Below are 23,098 nucleotides of genomic sequence, written 5' to 3' on the forward strand. Positions count from 1 at the left end.
AATGCCTGCAAACTGAAGGAGTCCACTTGGATTAGATATAAGAAAGAAGCTTTCTACAAGGAGGGTGGTGAGGCACTGGCACGGGTTGCCCAGAGAAGCTGTGGATGCCCCATCCCTGGAAACATGCAAGGCCAAGTTGGATGGGGCTCTGAGCAACCTGGTCTGGTGGAAAGTGTCCCTGCCCACAGCAGGGAGCTTTGGAACTAGACGGCCTTTCCTTCCAACCCAAACCATTGTATGATCCTATGCCTTCATTTCACTTACAACTCCAGAGAGATTATTAACAACATGGCCAAAAAAGTAACTTTTTAAAGCAGCAACTGTTTATTATTGGGAAGAACATTAGGACTTTATTTTTTTTTTCTTACATATATTCAATTTGAATAAAAATAATTTAAAATTTTTTAATTTCTCTTTATATTACATGAAAATAACTTGAAACAACTGTGAATTTTGGAAGCAAGAAACATAGACAAAACTGTTATTTAGCTGCTGAGATGTAGTTCTTGGATTTTTTTTCCCAAAAAATCCCTCAAATAGAGAAACAATCACAATTGTCATTCCAGTGGAGAAACTTAATCCATCTATAAAATATCTTTAAGTTTGAGAATGGTATATCATTACACTAGAAAGTATTCTTAATATATTGTGTGAGTTCTAATATACCACCTAAAATATATAACTTCTCAGACTTTACAAGGTCAAAAACTTTAGACCATATTCCAGTGGAAAAACACTACAAATCTCTTACAATCCTTTTAAAGTTCTTGTTAATTAACTTTTATTTCCTTTTGAGGAATTCTAAAAACATTCCAAGCAACAAAATATTGCGTACAAACTAGCTTGCAGAACTTTATTCACACTAAATTGGACAACCACTGTTTAAAAGGATGAAGCACCTTTAGTAACAGTGACAAAACATCACTGTTAATGTAGCTGATAAAGAAGCAGATTTTGTGCACAAATTTGTAAAATTGACATGACAATAAATTTGACAAAAATGACTGTATATTCAATATTAAGAAATTCAGCTAATTGGAATTAAAAGATATTTATGGCTGTGGTAGGATTACAGTGTTAGAAGACAAAGAGTCTACTGATTAGTCTGGTTCATATTATCTGATAAAGACTTCCAATAAAACACTGATTTCTTCCTTTTTTTTTTTTTTTTTTTTTTTTTTTTTTTTTTGTTTTGAAAATACATGCAACCTACTGCAATTTCCCTGGCTTATCTCACTTCTTTTCAGTTTTTTCAGTTGACTGTGAATATAGTTCATTTTCTCATTAACTTCTAGGGTAATGAACACCATTCAGCACCACCTGAATGGGTTATAATTAAAAAAAGCTCAAAAAGCAAAGGGAAAAGAAAAGCAATTAGCATGTCAAGGTTTCACTTTGGAGCACAAATCTGCAGAAATATGTACAGTAAAAATGAGATGGACTTTGTGTAGGTAGTTATTTGCATTGAGTACCATATAAAATTTAATGTAACTGTGCCAGTCGTGAGTCTGATAGCCCGGTGGAAAACCACTCTTCACCAATCATAAGGAAAAAAGACTATTAATACGATTGTCAACACTGTTCTCTCCAACAGCTTAATCTCAGGGGTCAGTTAGTTCTCTTCCAAAGAAAAGCTTGAAACGCTGGCTGGTGCTGCAGCCCAACAAACAATCTAGTGCCATCTAAGGCGACAATGTCAAACCCTTTCAAAAATAAACATTTTGCTTCAGTATATTTTAGCTGGGAAGGGGGGAGGTGGGTGTGTGTTTTGCTTTGTTTTGTTTTGTTCTTGGCTTTTTTATTTTTGTAACTGTCTGCTGTTTCCAGCACCATCTCAGAGGCTGGAACGTTTTATTCCATCCTCTGCCAGTTGTGTCCCTTTCCACTTGGCAGATGCTGACCACCACACCCGCCGCTCCTCTGCGCGCAGCAGCCACCAGTGCTGCCTTCTTGTTTTCCTTGCCTGTTATCTGTGTCATCAGAGGAATTTACAGCCCTGGAATGTGATTTCTGAATCAATATGTGTTTTCTTTTCCTAAGGAATGCCTTATTTTGCAACCACAGCTGTGAACAAATACCCTAATTTTAACTAATGATGGGGTGGTGGCTCGTTTGAGACAAATCACTGACGCAATCTGAAAAACCAGGGAGGCATTTTCACCCGACTGCAATATTTTTTTATGATCAGGTAAAATTTTGGACCTAAACTATGCCAATTGTCTTAATTTCTAAATTAATAATTACTTTTAGTTTTTACCAATAAATATTCTACTGGTATGAACTATGGAATTTTTGAAATTATGAAGCATATTTATATTTTACTTCTCTTCTCTAAATATATTACTCATTTGTTTAATTCATTCAGGATTCTACCATACTATCAACCAACTATAGTAATCCAGAAATGTTTTCTGGTTATGGAAGGGGCTTAATCACTAAGCCACACCTCCCTGCAAAGCTTCAGTATTTCTGATTGGTAAAAAGCTTTTCTCATTGAAATAATACTGAAGTGGAGCCCTAGTCCTCTTCCATATATACGACTGTCAAGTTAATTAACTTTTCAGGACAAAATGCTGATCACATTCAATGACATTCGTGTTCAAGACAGCTCCAGTGGTACCTCTGGTGGCACAACTGTGTATCTTGGGTCAAGTTTAGGTGTGAAATCCTTGAAGTTCTTAGATGCTTCAGTACCAAACACATCTAAAACTTTCCTGTTCATGAGAGCAAACCTGAAAAAGAAAATACAAGAAAGCATGAATGCATGACTCACCTACTTATGAAAAAATAAAATTATTTCACGTCATGAAAGTTTACCAAAATCTCTGCTATATAGGCTTCAACCTGCACCGTTCAGATGTTGAAAGTTCTTCACCTCAGGCAACAAAGATTTTTTTTTAAAATTGCATTTGAAAAATGTGGCTAATAGTGTTTGTGTTAGTGTACTTCAAAAATGCAACTCATTAAAAAGGGGAAGGGTCCCCTGCTACTTTTAATTCCAGAAAAAAGTCAAACCAAAATATACTACTGTTCTCTCTCACTCCAGCAGAGCAAACTGTGGCCCTGCCTGCCCAAGTCTGGATGACAATTTTATGGGTGTTACAACCTATTTCCATTTTGTTGGTCTTCACAACTATAGAATGAAAAGCGTATGAAATGTCAAAAGAAACTGCCTTTATGGAGAGAGTGTCAAACTTACTATTAGAGAGATTTGCTTCAGATAAAATAAATGACCAGAACAGAATTTCTTTTCCTTCCCCTCCTTCAATTAAGGCAAGCTTAGAATTACGAAAAAATGCAGCCAAAATTGGACATCTGCACTGACATCATTCCCTGTATCATGTTTGTATGGCCTCAGAGGTTGCCTGAGGACTGCCTCCAGGCATCCCAAGGAAAGCTTCCCACTAAATCTTGCAAAGTATTCAATCACCTCGTGTGTACTGTTCCACAGGGAGTGTAGGTTCAACATGCTCCAGGGACTGGTCTCTGATTTCATTTCTATTTTTACCGTCTGGAGAGCTTGTTATGAGAAGCATTACCTTTTATAACCCCATTCATAAACTGATCAAGATTTGGATGCCTTGTTCCTGCCACACACTGCATCAGTATAACAGTGTACACTTCACTAAACTGTATTTTTGTAAGTCAGTTACAGCAAGATCTATTTTTAAAATTAAGTTTTTTAGATTCCTGCAGCAAACAGGAAAAACATCCAGTATGATATTACAGTGTATATTTATGATTATGATCAGTGAAAATTTTTCATTAGCTTTCCAAGAAAAAAAAAACCCTTTCCCAACTAAACACTTATAAAAAAAGTACTGAAACTTTCAAGTATTCTTAGGAGATATTCTGACATTTCCAGTAATGCTTTTAAACCCATAGTAATACCACGTTGTCAATCACTGTGCCTACTGATTTCTTCAACACGTACAGTTGTTTACTGGATTCTTCATGTTCCAATGGAACTTGAAAGCATCCCACCCTCCAAGTGAACTAAAAAGGCTTCAAGTAAAACACTCATCTGCTAGATAGTCTTCACTAGAGCAGTATGCTTCTGTCATTACACTAAACCCAGCAATGTCACTTCAGCAGCAAAGAACTTCAAGAGTACTGGTAACTGTTTGAAAAGCAAAGTAAATCCACAGGAAAGTAGCCCTCATGTACTTCTAGCACTGCTGTTGGTAGTGAATGACACAGAAAGCTGAGTGTGATCAATGACAGGTTTAGACAAGACAGAACACACCCCTGAGCACATACCTGCCCTTTGTTAGTCGTAAAAGAAATTTCCAGTATGAAGGTCTCAGGTTCTGAACTTCCATGACAGCCTGCAAGGAGAGGATTCTGTCAGAGCCAGCTGACAGTGTCAGGCAAAAGCTTCATCTGCTACATTAGGTTGCCAAAATCAACAAAAGGATTGTTATGGAACTCCTTTTTACTGCTCTCTGCTGAATTCAATGCTCTGTATGATCACCACCAGCACAGACTGATATTCCCAGAATACAATATTTTACCAGTGGTGACAATTAACCTACATCTCATTGCAAAGAAAGCAAAAGCAATCATTATTCCTACATACATGACTTTGGACCGGTGGATGCCAAATTTACCTCCTACTTAATCCCCTATCCATTCTGCATTTTGTGATCCATCATTTCTGGTAGTCATATTTGTATTTCATGCTACATTATCTTAAATAATGCCATAGATCCAAAATCCATGTATTCTCTCTATTCCATTACTTTTCTGGGTCACTTATAAATACAGATAATAACTAACATCTCAGTGTGGATCCTTTTTATAATTTCTCCTTCCTTCTTCCTGCTAAACCCAGCAATTTGTTTCTAGTCTTAGATTCGTTTTCCAATTAGTTATTAAGTAATCAAAAAACCCTTCTTTTCTCACATGAACTTTTTGTCTGTTAGTCTCACACAATTGTCCCTGACAGGAGTATTTTGGAGGCCTTCAGGCACATCCCAAGCACTAAAATATCAATTCACTTTGATACTAGACTTAGAGATATCCCAAGTATATGGGAAGAATGAGGAGGAGGAGGAGGAGTGTCTCTTAAACATCCTGTTAAGCACAAGACTGCAGAAGATTGCTTTAGGGTCATTTTATATTCTCTTTATTGGGGGACACAAAAAATATAAATAGTTATGGAGTTCCAAAGAATATGCAGCTCATGCAGGGATGTTTCAGCAGAAGGTCTAGAAATGGTGAGATGCAGTAGAATAGTAGAGCAATTTGGGTAGCACTGCAAAGGTGATTTTCTAGCTGATGCAGATGATTAAAGGACTGAGGTTAAAGGCATGTAGCTAACTTGAGAAGTACAAAAAATGGTACTACTGCTTGTGTCAAATGTAACACTTCAGGGTTTTTACTACTTTTTGCAGATTTTTTCAATTAGGCAATATTAATTTAAGTCAGTGGAAACTTTCAGTTGATTTAAAAAAACATAAAATATTGTATTACACTGGTTGCCTCCTTGAAAAACTGTCTTTCACATGCTCATGGAAGTTCATACATTAATGTTCATCTTCTGAGTGAGCGCATTTTAAAATTCTTTCCAAAGAATTCAATGCTTTGTATAATGTATTCAGCTGTAAGCACAGGAGAAACTGAGTCCTAGAAATGACCTTCCCCCAGTGACACTCAAAACCAGGATCCAGGAGCCTCAGGATGCTGGAGCACGATGCTGTGAATCACTACATCTCACCATCTTTTCTACACAACTACCTCCCTGTGCTCCTCTTTTCATTCAACATTTGAGGTAAAGAACTTCATGCTCTGTTAGAGAACATACTTACTGCCTGAAAGCATATCGATGTAGAAATGGCATAGATGATGCTGTCTGCATGAGGAAAATAGGGAACTTTCCCTGCTTCAATGCCTTTGAAGTATATAGTCTATAAAAATAAACAAAAAATGCTGAATGCAACAAAATCATAGTATCTTTTTACTTTTTTTTTTACCTTTTAAAAAAAACCACATCAACTTTATATTTTTTAATATGCCCACAAATGTGATGTTGATTAAAATAGATTATAGATGTTGCACAAGATCAACCTAATAAGAGGCCATTAATGCACAGAACAGGACTAGCAACAGCTTGGGTGCTACAGAACCTAAAGATAAAAAGGGGAAAGTTTGCTCTGTTAAATTCTTCATTTTAAAAAAGCAAAAGAACGATGCAATAACTATTCCAACAAAGTGAATATTCACTGTTCTTAAACAGCTTGAAATCACATACTTTACTTTCTGAGAAAACATGTACAGTTTATTTTCCTGAGCACAGCCTGACCTTGCGAAGCAGCACACGCCTCTTTGGTCAGTTACCCTTGGCTTGCGTAACATGATAAAAGTAGTAAAAAAAAAAAAAAAAAAAAAACAAAAAAAAAAAAACAAGAACACACAGCGCTTTTCTTATTTCACCATAGCCATGATGTCTCAAAGTCCACAGAAAACCATCAGCAATACAAGATAATACTGTTTTTTTTTTATAACTGGTGTTCCAAAAGTCATTATGGATAACTCAGATTTGCCTTTATATGGCCAATATGTGAACTGCCTTCAGAGCTTGGTCTGGGATAACCAGGAGGAGGAACAGAAAGTATCTTCTCTTTTTATGTTTCATTTTATGTGTAACAAAAAAAGACTCCATTCCTTCTTTTTATGAATTCCTTTTTTAAAATGAATTCTGCTCTGGTAATGGAGGTGGATGTTCTCTTTTACTAGAGAACAAGGCCTTAAAGTTCTGCAGGAGAAATATGTGATTCAGGTATGATCATAGTGAGAGAACCTTATCAACTCATTCCAGTGGTGGTGTTGGGGAATTAACCATGACTAAGTCTCAATTTTCTGGAAAAATCAGAATAAGAAATCAAATGCTGGTTAGAAAAATATAATAAACATACCCAAACTCTGTAACTAATTTTTTTCCTGGGCTCCTAATTTTAACAAGTTCAGACAAATAATTCAAGCCTGAAGGATAGTAATTAAAACAAAGTTCACTCCAAAGCTGGGTATTCAATCAGCTGTAGTACAGTGACAAACAACTTCAGCTCTAGACCAAAACCTAAGCTATTTTGAGTTATCTTAGACTGCTGAATGCCAAAATTAGGGAACAAAGGCAGGAAGTTAAGCTGTAGCTTTTGGCAATAAATCTGCAATTAAGGACTCCGTCTGATTTATGTTTCTGGCAGAATAGACATTCTTGGAACTTTCTGATTTAAAAAATCTGCAAAAACTACAAAGCAAAGGGTTATCAGAAGACTAAAAATCATGGCGAATATACATGAAGACCAGTGGATAAAGGACATTTAAAATTAGTCAAAGAAAAGAAAGTAAGAAAGAAATGAGACCACATGGCAGCATTGCCTCTTGGCACACGTGTACTCAAACACCATCACCATACAACTTTGTATTTTACTGGAATTGCCAGACAAAACCCCTGACATTCATTTTCTTTTCTTCTGCCTTGAAAAAATAATTTAAATGAAGACCTCTTTTAGGAGGGTAATAAACTTACCTCTACTAATTTAGACACCAGATACATAGAGATAGTTGTACTTTTGTAAAACATCATAGAAATTCCTGCTAGACACCCTGTAACAATTAGAAAAGCATTGTTAAGGTTGTGATTTGCTTTGTTAAGGTCACTGTTATGTGTCAGCCCAGCAAACTGCACAGGACTATTTATTTCTGCTGCTACAGACTGCACAGTCAATGGATGTTCTTCTGCTGCCCATCCAAATATGGTTTGTATCACTAAAAAGTGAAAGTCTCACAAAGCTGAAACAAATCTGTACTTCAGTGCTCAGGAGCACACTATCAAATTTCTATGTTTTTTGTGGGATGAGAGATCTCTGTGGTTCCAACATGTGACAGATGCACATGAGGGAAGGGCCCTCACCACCACAAAAATTTCATGGTAAAAACATCTTTCTTTGGACCCAGTGGAGCTCAATGTGTATTCTGTCACATATGGAAGAGTGAGCATTTTCATCTCAAATGTCTACAGCTGCAAATTAAACGACAAGTTTAAATTTATGTAAACCATAATACACTGTCCTTGGAGCTGACCATAAACTCCACATTTGACTTAATTTGCCTTACATTTTTAATTGCAACTCTTTCCTTGACACTACTTGAAACATCACTGTCACTTTGACACAACCTTGATGTACATAGGAATAGGAACAAAGTCCTATTTTCATCACAGAAGTCTGAAAATGGAATGGAAGGACAGACAAGAGGAATACTTGCAGAGTCCCAACACACACAACACAAACTTTACATGGACTCACCAGCTACAAGTGCATGAAGCTCATCATCTAGGTTTCGGACCCAGCGCAGGAAGCAACTAGTACCCTGCAGGTGAACAGAATGCAGGCTTAGCCCTACTTATTCCTTGTAACACACAGACTGGAGGTATCCCTTATAAGCTAGTAATACAGCACACAGTATGAATTAAGAACATAGTGTGATAATACCCATAATCATAGAATCATAAAACAGTTTGGGCTGGAAGGGACCTTAAAGATCATCTTGTTCCATCTCCCCTGCCATGGGATGGGACACTTTACACTACACCCGGTTTCTCAGAGCCCCATTCAGCCTGGCCTTGAACACTTCCAGTGATAATGCGTTCTTCTTCTTGGTAAGGCTGCTACAATAAAAGGCAATTTAATTTATAAGTGAGCAGGCAAACTTTCCCATTTTAAGAGTCTTGTAAGGGAAATGTAAAATCACATTGCAATTTCTTAAGGGCTGTAGAAACTTTCATTATAGAGACATGTTATGTATGATTAGGTAATCTTTACCACATCAAGAAACATTAAATTACATCAACAAAAATACAAGAAATCAACAAAACTAAAGAATGAGCTTTTCAAAAGCATGGGTGATACTAAAGTGTTGGACATAGTACCCATAACATTCCAGTGTCTTAAATTTTCAATTTACTGCTGCCATTTATTTCAAAATTGAAGAGCAGATTAATCTAATTTGAATTCAAATCTAATACCAAAGCTAATCTTGAATTCATGTCATCCTCAATTGCTGTACCTGCTAGACACTATCCCCTGATAAAGGTTTTTTCAACTACATACCAAACCTCCAGAGATTTTTTCATGCATCCAATAAATTCTGGAACTTGGAAAACACATTAAGTTAAAAACGCAGAACTGCATACCCTTGGATCCAAAATGCACCAAGCATTTAATTTTTTTTTGCCATGATCCAATTTTTTTGAGTGACTAGAATCTTTGCTGCCCTACATGCCTATTTAGACTGGAAGAAAAACATAATGCAACCCAAATTTGTGTAAGTTTTGAAATGCAATCAATAACATATAGTAGATCATAGAATTGCAAGATCATTTAGCCTGGAAAGGGCATTCAATATCAAGTCCAACTATTAACCTAGCATCCACCAAGTCCACAACTAAACCACATCCCCAAGTGCCACATCCACACACCTTTTGAGCACTTCCAGAGATGGCAATTCCATCTCTTTCCTGGACATCCTGTTGCAGTGCCTGACAACCCTGTCAGTGAAGGAAGATTTCCTACTATCAAATCTAAACCTACCCTGGGCAACTTGAGGCCAACTCCTCTTGTCCTGCCCCTTGCTACTTAGGAGAAGAGACTGACCTACACCTGGCTGCACCCTCCTTTCAGGTTGCTGTAGAGAGTGATAAGGTTACCTCTAATCCTCCTTTTCTCCAGGCTAAACCCCCAGCTCCCTCAGCTGTTCCCCATCAGTTCTGTGCTCCAGACCCTTCCCCAGCTCTGTTGTCCTTCTCTGGACACGCTCCAGCCTCTCAGTGTCCTTCTTGTAGTGAGGGGCCCAGAAGTGAACAAAGGATTTGAGGTGTGGCCTCACCAGTGCTGAGTATAAACATAAAAAATAGTAAATAAAGGTCAAAATATGTCACCCTCATTTTATGAGTATCCACTGGGCTGAATTGCACCTCTCCATTGAAGCTTTTAAACACATCAAAATCATTTTAGCTTTTGCAATTTAAATGTTTTTCTTCTCTAAAGGCTTTTTTCTTAAAGTTTAAGAAAAAAATTAATTTTCAAGCAAACTCTGAACAGCTCATTTGCACATTGCTATCAAAAATTTTAGACTCTGCAACCTACAAATTATTGTCTCTCAATTTAATTACCAATCAAGTGAAGCGCTCTTTTACTTACGTTTAAGACCTCCTTTATTATTTTTCAGCAAATAACATTTATCCCGAATAATACATCATTATCTTGAATTTGCAGATCAAAAAAGTGGCAGTTGAAAAATGCCATGTGATTAAGAATACAAAAATGCAAAAGACACTTCATCACTACACTGTGCTGAAGTGCTATTCTGCATTAGGGCAGGTGCTTTGCCACATTCTCTTTTGGCATAAATAAACATGATTTGATTAATTCCAACAATGCTGTATGAACACATATCAGTTCACAATCTGTCATCTTATAATGGGGTAGAAAGGATAGACTTCCAAGCAGTAAGTGCAATGTCTCCTCAGCTACATGCTATATGTTCTGCAGTCTCCTGCTATTCCGTGTCAAGTAAGAATTCCAGATATGTGAACCAACAAAATTTGCACATGGCTTCTCTCTGGCAACACAGACACTACTGCAGTCACTACTCGTGCCTGCATGAAAATGCTTTTGTGTAGCAGCAAATCCCTCTGAAATCTGATTTCACTTACTCTGAAGTACTCTCTATCTCCTGATCTTGAAAACAAGCTGCAAAATCCATCAGGTTTGTTTAGAAATTACAGAAAAAACACACAGAATGGAAGAATAGCTTTCTATTTACAATTTGATTACTGCAACAGCATAAAATTTGTCAGTAACATCCTGTAGGAAACAGCACCAGTACTATTTCGCAGCTTGACTTTGTAGCTCTTTGTGATATTCTGAAAAGTGAAATAAAAAACCAGAGCATTTGTCATTTCTGTATGCTATAAACTTACTTTGTATATACTGACAAAAGATCCCAGAAAAGCTCCAAGCTGGAAATTTTCCTTGTTGTAGAAGAGGGAAAGCAGCCGTGATGGCTGTGTAAGCAGATGCCGGAAGGTGGAAGGAATCCGAAGGCAACACTGGATCAGGTAACCAATGCTAAACATCCTAATGAAGCCCTAGAGAAAAGAAATAGAGATCTTGTGGTAAGAAACCACAAAATCTGGAATAGGAAAAGCAAAAGCTTCTACAGAAAGTTTTACTTTTGACATCAAATAGTATAAAAACCCACTCTGAAGGTAAACACATAAATGTATCCTATCCCCACCTTCTAACTCAAGAGTCTTTTTTTTCCCAGTTACCCTGTAAAATAACAAAAGCAGTAAAATCACAGAAATTGACTCTTCTTTAATTTCTATGAATTCTGAAAGGTCTTAAGAGAGGGCCTTCTATTCTACTCCAAAATTCTGTCCTTTGATATAATCCTGATGACTTCATTTCTAGGTTACTGACCAGCTTTTAACCACAAATGGGTTTATAGAGGAAAGCAATGCAGTGGAAAAAAATAAATACTTCTGTACTCAAATGTCTCGAGAAAACAGTAAGGAGGAAAAAGTCCACCAAAAATAAATTTCAGAAAGTGTGAGAATTAGAAGTTAACCCTGGTGGCTTGGCACATGCTCATGGACTTTTCCTCAGCCAAATATGAAATTGTGGGATGCCTGTAGCAAGGAAAAGGGAGAAACTGGAAGGGACTTCATGTGCAGAGCTACTGAGAAGAGATAAAATGGGTTCCAAAGAATCTACTTACTGCTCCACCTTGGATAGGGGTCTGCTTTTTTTTTGACATGACACAAAACCACACTCACTTTTTTTTCCAAATTCTTCTCCCCAGTTTCTTCTAAATTCCTCCAATGCTTCCTACCATTATTCTTACCCTAAGGTGAAACTTTTTTAATAATTCTGAATAAATTTTACTTAGTTTTTGTCTGAAAGATGCTTCATGTGAAAACTATTTCTACAGTCACCTGCAAATAAGGAAGGCACCTTATTCAATTACAGGGACACAATACCAGTGACAAGAAATTCTGGCAAAGGGTTTGACTGAGCAACCTTTCAGACTCAGAAACAAACTATTTCTGCCTTCTAAAGAACTTTATAATGCATCATAAAGCTCATAAAATTTTACTGTGGTTAAACATCCAGTAATAAACTCTTCCTGAAGCAATAACTCTTCCTGCTACTCAAGAAATGGTTTATGAGAATCAAGTGGAAGAAAATAAGTTGTCCAATGATACAACAGCATTTTTTTTGATTGAAAAAATTCCACAGCAGTGATGAACAAAGCCCAAAACAAGAAACAACAGAATGGTGTATTTGATGTTTTTACCAAGGAAAGGTGACTTCAGTGGGGTGAACAAACATCTAAATTACAACTGCAAACACTCAAACACATCTCTGATTTCATTTCTATTTATTCCAAATAGTAGCCAAATTAGAAGCACTGAACAACAGGACTGAGGTTTAGTGTTGATGTGCATGAAATACCAAGTATTGTGCAAAATCTCTCTATTTGGCTCCTTACTTTAACCAAGTGAAATCGTATCACACCTACAGGTGTTTTCCAAAGTTACAGGAAGTATTATATCTTATAATCCATGTTCAGTATTGTAGCTTTTATCTTCCATAAAAAGCCATCCAATAAGAATGGACGTAGTACACAGCAGAGCATATGCAGGACACTGCAATAAACTCAAGTGACCAAAAAAAACTCTGCTAAGAGCCATTTCTCCACAGAGATTTTGAGCTGGAGCTCAGGTCAGCCAGAAGTAGTAGCACAGTGTAATGACATATCTCCAGAATTTGTTGAATAAACCTTTCTTTCTGCTTTTGAGAAACAAATTTCTCAATACATTCAAGATACTTGCTATAACTCAAATTCAGAAAAGCATGTGGGCACACAAGCAGCATACCATAAACTCAGCCAATCTGTTGCAATATATTAGGAATTAGTTAAGATAGTTAAAATCAATTAATTAAGATATTTAATATTTATTCTGGGTATAGAGCAGTCCATGTTTTTTTCAAGAGACAGAACTTTGAGACAGTAATCATGGAAAATAATCTCAGAGAAGTCATGGATACCCCATTCCTGGAACTGCTCAAGGTCAGGTGGATGAGGCTTTGAGTAACCTGCTCTAGTGGAAGGTGTCCCTGCCCACAGCAGCGGGGCTGGAATGAGGTGGTCCTTAAGGTCCCTTCCAACTCCATTGTATGATCCTACAACCTTCTTTGAGGTCACCCTAGCCACCAGTAAATTTGGAGAGTTATCTGGTCCTGTCTGCAGCACCAGCAGAAGAAATAGACAACTGGACTTGTGGCTAATGGCTCCTCACTGTAAACAAGAAGAATCCTAAAGAGGAAAAATATTGTTCCACTGCTTTTGTCATGGCTCTTTTCAGACATTTGCAAGAACAAAGCATTTCAAGTATTTAAAGTTTGAAGGGAAGTCAATGAACTCAGTGGTATGGCACTACTGAATGTTACATCATGTAAAAGCCATGATGCTGTCACCAAGCTAATGTGCATTTAAATAATACACATGTGCAGCAGGAGAAGAAGAGCATGCAAATGGCAGTTAAAGCACAGATGTATTAATGAGAAGAAAAGTTGTTCAAGGGTAAGGGAAAATAGCACTGAGGGGAAGTTTTGGCAATAAGCAGTTCATCACATCAGATTATCAGATTTGAAAGCTCCATTACAGAAAAGGAATTGTAAAAACTTGCTCAAATCATGTCAGCTGACAGTTGTTACTGATCAACTCCAGGAACAGTCATGGAACTGAACTTTGAGAATTTTGGATCTTTAAATATATAAACACATAAAAATAAATTTTTTTCGCTCATGTTTTAATTTAAATAAAAAGTCACAGAACAGACAGGAAATTAGAGGATCTGACTGGCACCTTCAGCAATATCTTCCTCACTAGGCTATTGTAGTCAAGAATAATTTACACCAAAATACTACAGAGGACAGATCCAAGGATGAAGTGTATTTCAAATGCACAACTGTCTTCTCTAAAGAAAGAACAGCCTTATAAAAAATTCTTTTTAAAATTTACTTTTTTTCAGGTCAAGTCTTTCTTCAGCTTTATTATCAGCTAGGTTTTTTCCTTCCCTCATTCCATTTAAGGATATATAAACCAAAACAAAATTATGCTGAATCAATAAGTGAAAAGGATGTGTATTCCTGAATATCTACCTTCCTCCCCATCCTTGGATTCCTGTAACATTTTAAAAACTTATTTTTGAAAGTAATATACATTAAAAGCATCTGAGGATACTCAAATACATTTTTGCTTCTCCATATATAAAACCAGGTCAACTGTTAAGGGACTGGGATCTTCTGGAGCCTTACCAAATCCCAAAACAGGCATAGCAGGTGGTACCACCTGTGCCAACCCAATGCCAGCTAATACAAATTTCTGCACAGTAATTCTCTGAAAAAAAATTGCACTGCTCACATTAATAATGGAGGATGAATTATACCACCAGAGATAAACAGCTCTTCCTGGGCGTAGCAACTGTGACCAATCTCTCATTACCCTGAGCCCTTAAAATAAACGACTGGAGGAGTGCACCCAGTGCCCAGCAGCAACGTTCCAGAGCTGTGCAGCTGCACGGGAAGCACGGCTGCCTGCCACAGCAGCACATTCCAGGTGCTTTATTTAGGGGGGAGTCACAAGTGGGCTCAGCCATGAAGTGCATCACATAGTTAAACAAGTTCCTTGCTTGCTAGGCCAGTTTTTTCCCACACATTTTATGTTACTCATTCACTACAGCTAATCTGAAAGACCAGAGAACTTTAACCCCACCACCGCCCCGTCCTAAATTGAGAAAATCTGTTTCTGGCTTGTCACATTTTCAATAGAAGCAGAATGAGTAACAGACTCATTTCTCACTTCCTAAGCATATGCTGCTCCTGACTACAGACTTTTACCCCCTCTTTGCCAGAGTTTGTCAATCCAACTTTTTCTGCACTTACTTTAATACAGTATGAGATGCAATTATCTCCATAGTGTTTACAGCATCTATGCCTTGGGCCATGTTTGCACCTGCAAAAAGCATAATGAAACACGTATTAACTTGTAGCTGTTTTCAGCATCAGCAACAGGAGACTTCATAAATTTTTCTTGCCTAAAAATACATAAAGTGCTATTTGCCCAGCACTCATTCTCCCCATTACCCACTGAAGGGAACTGTGAACTTTTATGATGCCATAAAGGGACAATAAAAACTAACAATACTTTAGTTGTACACCAAGAAAAAAGTGTCTGCACACTTATTTGGATCCAACCTCTTGCCATGCTACACATAAAATGCTAAATTAAAGAACAAATTTTCTGCCGTGGTCAACAAGGAGAAGCGGCGTGACCTCTCCTGGTTTGTCTCTGCTCCATGGTTCTGGAAGGATATTTGAGCAAGCATCTGTTACCTGTATCCTTTCATCTTTCACACCACTAAGGGTCACTGAAAGGCAATGCAGATTATACAAATGCACACCCTGTGAGACTTCTCTCAATTACAAGCCTCTCACTTTTGGGCTATTTATTCTGCAGTGTAGATTTTTATGTAGCTCTTCCTTTGAGAATTTGACCTTGAGTATTTAAAACAGACTGGCTTGGGCTGTTGGGATGTGTGGATTGTACAGTTTCTAGCCCTGCACTATGCAGAATTAAAATAAGTAATTCATACTGGGTCTGAACATTATATTTTGCTATATCCAAGTATTTAAGATTTAATGTAAAATAAATTACACAATTTATATACTATGTCAAATATCTTGGAAGTTTTGAATTGTGTACTATAAAGTCTAATGGCCATGAATCATCTGTGAGGTCAGTTTATGTAGCAAAATTGTAATGAGAATGTGCTCAGGTTACAGGCATTTAGACTCAATTATACTGAAAAGAACCATATGGAAGAGAAACCAGTGGGAGCATAAAAACTCCATATTGAAAGTTTGCTGAATGTCCGAGTTGGGAGTTTCAAACCTTAAAAAAATTGTTCTTGTCCATCTTCAATCATTGCATTTAACCAACAGCAGAAGAGCAATGAACTATCTCTAACAAACTGAGTCACAGGTATTTAAGACAAAACAGACATAAACAATTCAGGTAAAAGCATTTGATTATGGCTGGAGGTGTCTTTTCATTGTAGGTCTTTTGCTGTCTAATACAGTCAAGCCTGAAAAACCACTGATGACTTCCCTCATATTTTTCAGCTAAAACCCACAGCAAATCATAGGAAGTCATCATGTAATGGGGATCAATTCATGTTTGTTCATCATCTGAGCAAGTAAAATAAGCCACTACTTTGAGTACACAATGCACTTGGAAGACTCCCTCCTGCAGGACAGCAGGTAGAGATTTGGTCATAAAACTGCTCTGGAAGAGGTTGATGGAATTGAAGATTCATAGGTGTCACATGAAAATACTCCCAACCCATTTTTTACTCCATCTTCTCTGTAAATGAATGACTCCTCACGGTACCCAGTGTGCCTGAAGCTGAGGAATCAGTCATAGCAGAAGTCATCTGAATGTATCAGACTGAAAAACTCACTGCTCTCCCTTATTTAAGCTCATACTGAAAGACAGTGAATTGGATCCTGCAGAGAGGGGGACACACACCTTGCCTAACTTCAGATGTCTAGATCTGACCTCATGTAAAACAGTTTTAGACTCACTCTTTGCTTTGCAATTTCCTATCTCCAGACAGCAGAGGCAGCCCACGTGCCAACAATCCTTTTTTAAAGTAATTCTCCTTTATGCAACACAGTCCCCCAAAAGACTATGTTACAGTCACTTATGGTGACATAAATAAGATCTGCTGCTGTGCAATTTTTTAACCTTAATAGTACCAGTAGTTCCAGCAGAACTATGCCATGAACTGGTTTGCTGAGAACTGCAGAAAATGCAACCACCATCCTGCACTCATCATGGACTGAATTTGCTCTCCCTTGTTAGACAACTGCATGTTGCAAGTCATAGCTATGACATACAGGTCTTCAAGTTTTGCCTTCACCAGAGTCCATCATTTGCCACTATTAACTACCTAGTAAAAATGAAATTAATAAACACTGAAATGCAAAGCAGAAGTATTACAAAACATTGTCAAATACAACATGACAGATATTAAAGTGCTCTATATAACAATGGTTCAAATGTTTTTTTTGTTTTCTTTTGGGTTTTTTTACTCACACTTTGTCCATGAGCTTTTTTGTTAATGCCAGTATGTTCATTGGCTGTGATACTTTTTCACTATGCTTGATTTTTCTATCTGTTTTTGAAAATGCTGTTTCAGGTGAAAAAGAATGGGTGGGGATTTCTTCTTTCCCTACAATGAACCTGAAAGAAAAAAGCAAAACAGAACAAAGCAATTACTTAACTAACTCAAAGAAATACATTAAGTCCTGTATAAGCCTCTAAGTCTTAGACTAGATTGAAGTTACTCCCAGACCTGTAAAGACCCATCTTATACAGCTGCTAAACCTCCTACTTCTTCAGAGAAGATCACTCCATTGGCATATATTTAAAGACATACTTCAGCTAGAGGATACAATTGAGGATACTATTGATGCCGGGAATTTTTTAAAACTAAAATCAAAAACATTAATAGGGAAGTCCACCTCTCAGACAAAGGAAGAGCACTAAGTAAGAATATAAAATGGCACTTGAAATATCTCAATTCTCTACAGCAAAATGGGGTTACATAAAGGTTGATAATTACTACAATATTTTTATAAAATATCTATTTTGCAGAATCTTCAAAATGTTTTTGCTCCCGCCAAAAGCACCAACTTTGTTTTGCTTGGCCTCATCTTCAGCCTTCTTTCTTCACCCAGAAGTTGATATATTGGCTCATCTTAGATGTAGAATTACTGTGTATCAATAGCAAGGGAGGACACAATGGCAAAATGTTTCCTAAAACCATGCACTATAATCCAAGTTACCCTCGGCAAGACTGCCAAGGTACAGTGTAAAGAAGATATAAAAACTTTGTCATTCTGTAATGCAGCAAATAAGATCCAGGTAAAAACACAGCAGCCATTTGCTTCCAGGAAAACATGGGTTATCACAAATCCCAGTTTTAGAAAGACAGAAGTGCTCCTTCCAAAACATGCAATCATATGTCTGAGTTTCCTTTAATAACAGTCCCAAATATGAAGGGATTTCTCTCTTGCTAGCACACAAAGAGGAAACTGCCTTAAGCTACACCAGAGGAGGTTTAGATTGGATATTAGAAAAATTTCTTCACTGAAATGATTGTCCAGCATTGAAACAGGCTGCCCAGGAAGTGGTGGAGCCATTGTCCCTGGAAGTATTTAAAAGACATGTAGATGTGGCATCTGGGAACATGGTTTAGTGGTAGACCAGGCAGTGTTGGGTTAAAGGTTAGACTGGATGATCTTAGAAGTCTTTTCTAGCCCAAATGATTCTATGATTATGCCTTCTTCAAAACATGATGTATACCCAAGAATTGGACAAGTTTTAGAGCAGCGTGATTTTTCTTAGGAATATTTTCTTACAATGCAGCTGCCACTGTGCATGATCCCTCAAAATCTTGTCTTACATAGTCACAGAACCTTTACTTACTTTAGTGCAGAGTATGTAAATCCTTTCAAGCCATCTTTGCACCTGAAAGACAAAACCAAAAGATTTCTCTATAATGGGCTGCTGGCAATAAATAATAATAAATAAATAAAGTGTTACAGATTAAATATGGCATAGAAGGGCTGTGGAGGAACACCAGTTTTCATTAACAAAAAACAGCACGTTTGCAACAACTCTGTGGTTATCCTTGATTCTCAGTTGTCACCACAGCCTTGGGACATCTCTGAAACAAAGGGCACAGTATCAAATGCCAGTGCTTCTCTTTTTTATCCAAACCAAGAGTGGAGAAATTTTTAGAGGATAGTAACAGAACCACTAGGGCAACAATACAAGATGACAAAGAACTGCTGCTTTATGGAAAAGTAGTCATGATGTTTAACAAAACAGAAGTTTTACTGCAAGGAGAGAAAGGAGGGTTGGATCTCAATGAAACACCCATACTTCTTGTGAAAAGCTGCAGGGAGTAATTTCTCTGACTTTGAGATAAACTGTTGCACTTTGCAAAGTGCTGATCTCTCTTCTTTCTTTAAGAAGACTCTTAATCTGAAAGTCCTAGGTTTTCAATTATACAGTCGGTGGTTGCTCTGATTCTGAGCTTGATAGTATGTATACATATAATATATATCTGCTCTTACCAACTATGGGGTTCCTTTTTTGAAGAATGACGACAGCAAGGAGCCCATATTTGGTTACTGAAGATTTGGGTTATTGATTTTTTTTCTGTCCAGGATACAATGAAAGGAGCTGAAGTTTGCAGCTGCTACTGATTTCTCCAGAAAACCCATGTTGATAGCATAGTAGGGAGGAGATATCTGTGTTTTCTCCCCCTTTCTTTTTGTAGAATTGTATGGGAAATATAGGGTGGCAAAAATGCATTCCTGACACAGTATACAAAGCACAAACTAGTAACTTATCAACACCACCATTTCAAGAGCATGGCTCCTTAAGGGAAGGAAGGACAGCAGTCACAAAAGCTTTGTAAACAGAAGCAGCTGATGACAACCCTTTGCCTCCAACCTGCAGAGACCACACTATCCCTGGAAATGCTGTGCCCACACCCTTCAAGAGCAGGGGACACCATCTCCCAAAAGGCTCCATGCGTGGTCAACATGTACTACCAATAGCTGGATACACTCAAACAGCAGGAAAAACATATCAAATCAAAGATGTTCACAAATGAAGAAAGTCTTGCTTTGTCCTGGCAGGGGAGTGCCTGGTGCAGAGCTGGTAAGACATCACAGCACTAAACATGCCTGGGAAATTCTTCCCAAGGTTATGACCTTCAACACATATGTTTCCAAGGACTTGGTTTTGTCAGCATGTGCACAGTTACACAGAGCACCAAAAAATCATTGCAAAGAGTTTGTCTTTTAAAATGACTGCAGTTAAAATACTGGTCACATATTTATGATGTATAGGGTTCAAGGTAAATATGTAAAAATAAAATTGCTCATTTTATATTTAATTAACATAGAACTTTGAAACCAAAGACATAATTTTACTTATGATTCTTTCCACATACATACAATTCAGAAGCTGAAACACTACCACAGCACTTTTACAGAGCAATGGACTCAAAGATGGGTTAAAAACTAAATGATGGACTGAAACAACTCAAATCAGCTTAGCCCAGAGATCACAGTGAATCACTGGCAGAAGTCCAGAGACCAAATGCACAGGTTTAATATACACCCGACTTCATCCACAGTACCACGGTTCAGTTTCCTAAGTTTGATTTTAAACCTGCAGCTGACCGTAAGTTAAATGCCCTTTGAGTGAAGGGTGTCCAACACATTATGCCTGCAAGCTGCCCACTCATGAATAGGGCTTTAGTTTCTACTTTTCCAGTAAATTAAAACCATATACACAAACTGCAATCTAAACATGCACGTAAGTGTTTCTAGAATAATATCAGAACAGAAAAGTAATCACAGCATGGACATAATTATGTTTTCTCCTTAATCATTCCAATGTAACTGCACTTCCAGTTGCAAGTGTTCAATGATTCCTTTACTGCACCACCAGATGTCCCTGCCCAGCTGCGCTCGAAGCACCCTGATGGACGCTATCCTACAATTCATTTCCGTTAAACTGACCCCAAAGAAAATGTCAAATCCTTTCTTCATTAATATTAAAAATCAGAAGACATCTGATTTTTTCTACTTTTTTTCTCCAAGAAATAAAAAATATTTCTAATGCCTAATCTAATTACACAAAAAAAGTAAATTCTGTGCAGAAAGTATTTAGTGTATTGAAATTTTATTAGCTATGCTTACTTTTCTTATTTTTTAGTTGTTCTGTGTATTTGGAGCTACAGCTATGAACCTCCCTGAAAAATACATCAAAGTTAAATATGCAGTTCAGTAAGGTATTGATGATAAAGACACAATTAGAATTTCCCCCCCTTAACTTCCTATTTAATTTTTAAAAAGTAAAAAGTGCAATTAAGCTTTTAAATAAAATTTAATTAGTGTTACGTGCTGTCTAAACTGTCTCCTGTAAAACCATTTTGCAAAACTACTGGGTGTGCAGAAAAATTGTTTATTAAGGGTTTTAGAAACAGGAGTCCCAGAGAAACAATACTTGCAGTAAAGAGTAATTTGTACTGTAACTCCCCTTCTCTGGCATGGCCATTTTGCTCTTATGAATGAAGAGGCAACCAACAACAAAAGTGTAATTCTAATTTTTTGTTTTACATCATAGATAATGAATTCACTATATTTAAGGTTTCAGAATGCTGGTCTGGAGATTGAAATGACCTTTTTTATTCACTCACTAGGTACACAACACTGGCAGCAACCAAAAAAGCTCTACACACTGACTTCAAGCACACTTTTTCTTGGGGGGGGAGTGTTGGGGGGAGGTTGTGACAACCCCCTTGCAGAGACATCACAAATTCAGTGACTGGTCTCAACAGTGACTGCTGAGGTACAACACTGGCTGCACATGGCACGTTTCACAAACACCTGGCTGCTAATAACTGAACTAAGAGTAATGATTTGCTTCATGCAGCCACTAATTGGTAATAACAATGCCACCACTAATTGGTTATAATAACTTTTACTCAATGCTTCATTGCTCAAGGGGTGAAAAAGCCTGCACTCTGCTGCTGACCCCCACGAACCACTCGAGCTTCAAATGAGCCTAGTACAATACATTACATGTGCCCAGCACTGCAGACACCCCTGAGAGGGGAAAAATCTAAATAGTGAATTGTAAGGGTTTTTTTTTAGGGTACTATTCAACTTGCAAAGCTTGGGATAACATTGTTGTATGGCATCAGAGGGACTCGGTGTAGCTCACCTACCCTTCTGCAAGGGCATGTAGTGATAGGACAAGGTGGAGAGGCTTTAAACTGAGCGGGCAGGTTTAGATTAGATATTAGGGAGAAACTCTTCACTGTGAGGGTGATGAGGCACAGGTTGCCCAGAGAAGCTGTGGATGCCCCATCTCTAGCAGTGTGGACGGGTCTTTGAACAACCTCATCTAGTGGAAGGTGTCCCGGCCCATGACAATCATTAAGGTTCCTTCCAAACCAAAACATTCTATTGCTCTATGTTTCCCACCACCCTGGAAGTCCCAGGGACCAAATCCCATTCTGCAGGAGTGCAACACTGTTTTCTGCCCAGGAAGCAGTAATTTAAATGGTCCATAATTTGGCTACATTTTCCCATCAGATGGGGACTGTCCCTGGTACAAAGCCAAGAGTGCCAGTGACTTTGCCAGCTGTCCCTGCTGGCACCATGTACCTGATCACACAGCAGAAATGCTCTACGCTGTTCCAGATTTTGTTTGGCCAGAACTTGTGTTTGGTTGGAGCCAAAGGAGCAGAAGAATCAAGGAGCCAAAGCAATAAATTTGGATTCTCAAAATTCCCCTGCTGGGACTATTCTGGCACATGAGCAAATAGGGTTGATTTTAATTGTGCATATTTATAAGATAAATTTAACTTACGGCCACACACATTTATTTTTTCATAAAGAAAACAGCAAAAGTGGAATAGAGCCAAGGCTTGATACAAACTATACTTTCAACAAGACATGAACAACTGTAATTGTGTTTGTATATGTAAAGAGGTGCTGTACATGAGTTAACTGTACTCTCCCTCCATCCTGCGGGAAGAATTTCCCACACTGAACTGCAAACCTGGATGCCAGCAATTATATTTTGGGGTTTTTTATTAGTATGTCTGTTTTGGGGTTTTTTATTAGTATGTCCTGTCATAGCTCTTCTCAAGATTTCCTCTGTGACCAATAAATATACACTGCACAAGAAACCTTCTGAGGGAACGTCACTTTTCACCCACGGAACTGGTAAGCAGAAAGCAGCTCACAGTAGTAACAACATGCCATGTTTAACAACATCCCCACAGTGCTTATGATATCCTTTCGGGTAAGAGTAAATTAGAAACTCCTACATGCAGAGCTCTCATTATGGCCACGTGGGAAGGAAG

The 23,098-nt window shown here is 37.7% G+C and overlaps 1 protein-coding gene across 1 annotated transcript in view; it reads right to left on the minus strand.

Annotated features, from left to right (window-relative positions):
* Window positions 1-301: 301 nt before the first annotated feature.
* Window positions 302-23,098, minus strand: part of TMEM135 (transmembrane protein 135) — a 159,484-nt gene continuing 136,687 nt past the window's right edge. Inside the window, exons 7-15 of the mRNA XM_041483686.1 lie at window positions 18,628-18,669; window positions 17,233-17,379; window positions 15,018-15,087; window positions 10,985-11,152; window positions 8,310-8,373; window positions 7,532-7,608; window positions 5,811-5,909; window positions 4,261-4,328; window positions 302-2,732 (exon numbers count right to left, since the gene is read on the minus strand). Of these exons, the coding sequence (XP_041339620.1) occupies window positions 2,600-2,732; window positions 4,261-4,328; window positions 5,811-5,909; window positions 7,532-7,608; window positions 8,310-8,373; window positions 10,985-11,152; window positions 15,018-15,087; window positions 17,233-17,379; window positions 18,628-18,669 (868 nt within the window). The 3' untranslated portion in view covers window positions 302-2,599. The remainder of the gene's footprint in view (window positions 2,733-4,260; window positions 4,329-5,810; window positions 5,910-7,531; window positions 7,609-8,309; window positions 8,374-10,984; window positions 11,153-15,017; window positions 15,088-17,232; window positions 17,380-18,627; window positions 18,670-23,098) is intronic.

This window comes from Pyrgilauda ruficollis, unplaced genomic scaffold (assembly GCF_017590135.1).
Source record: "Pyrgilauda ruficollis isolate IOZ18807 unplaced genomic scaffold, ASM1759013v1 scaffold60, whole genome shotgun sequence".
Taxonomy (NCBI): Eukaryota; Metazoa; Chordata; class Aves; order Passeriformes; family Passeridae; genus Pyrgilauda; species Pyrgilauda ruficollis.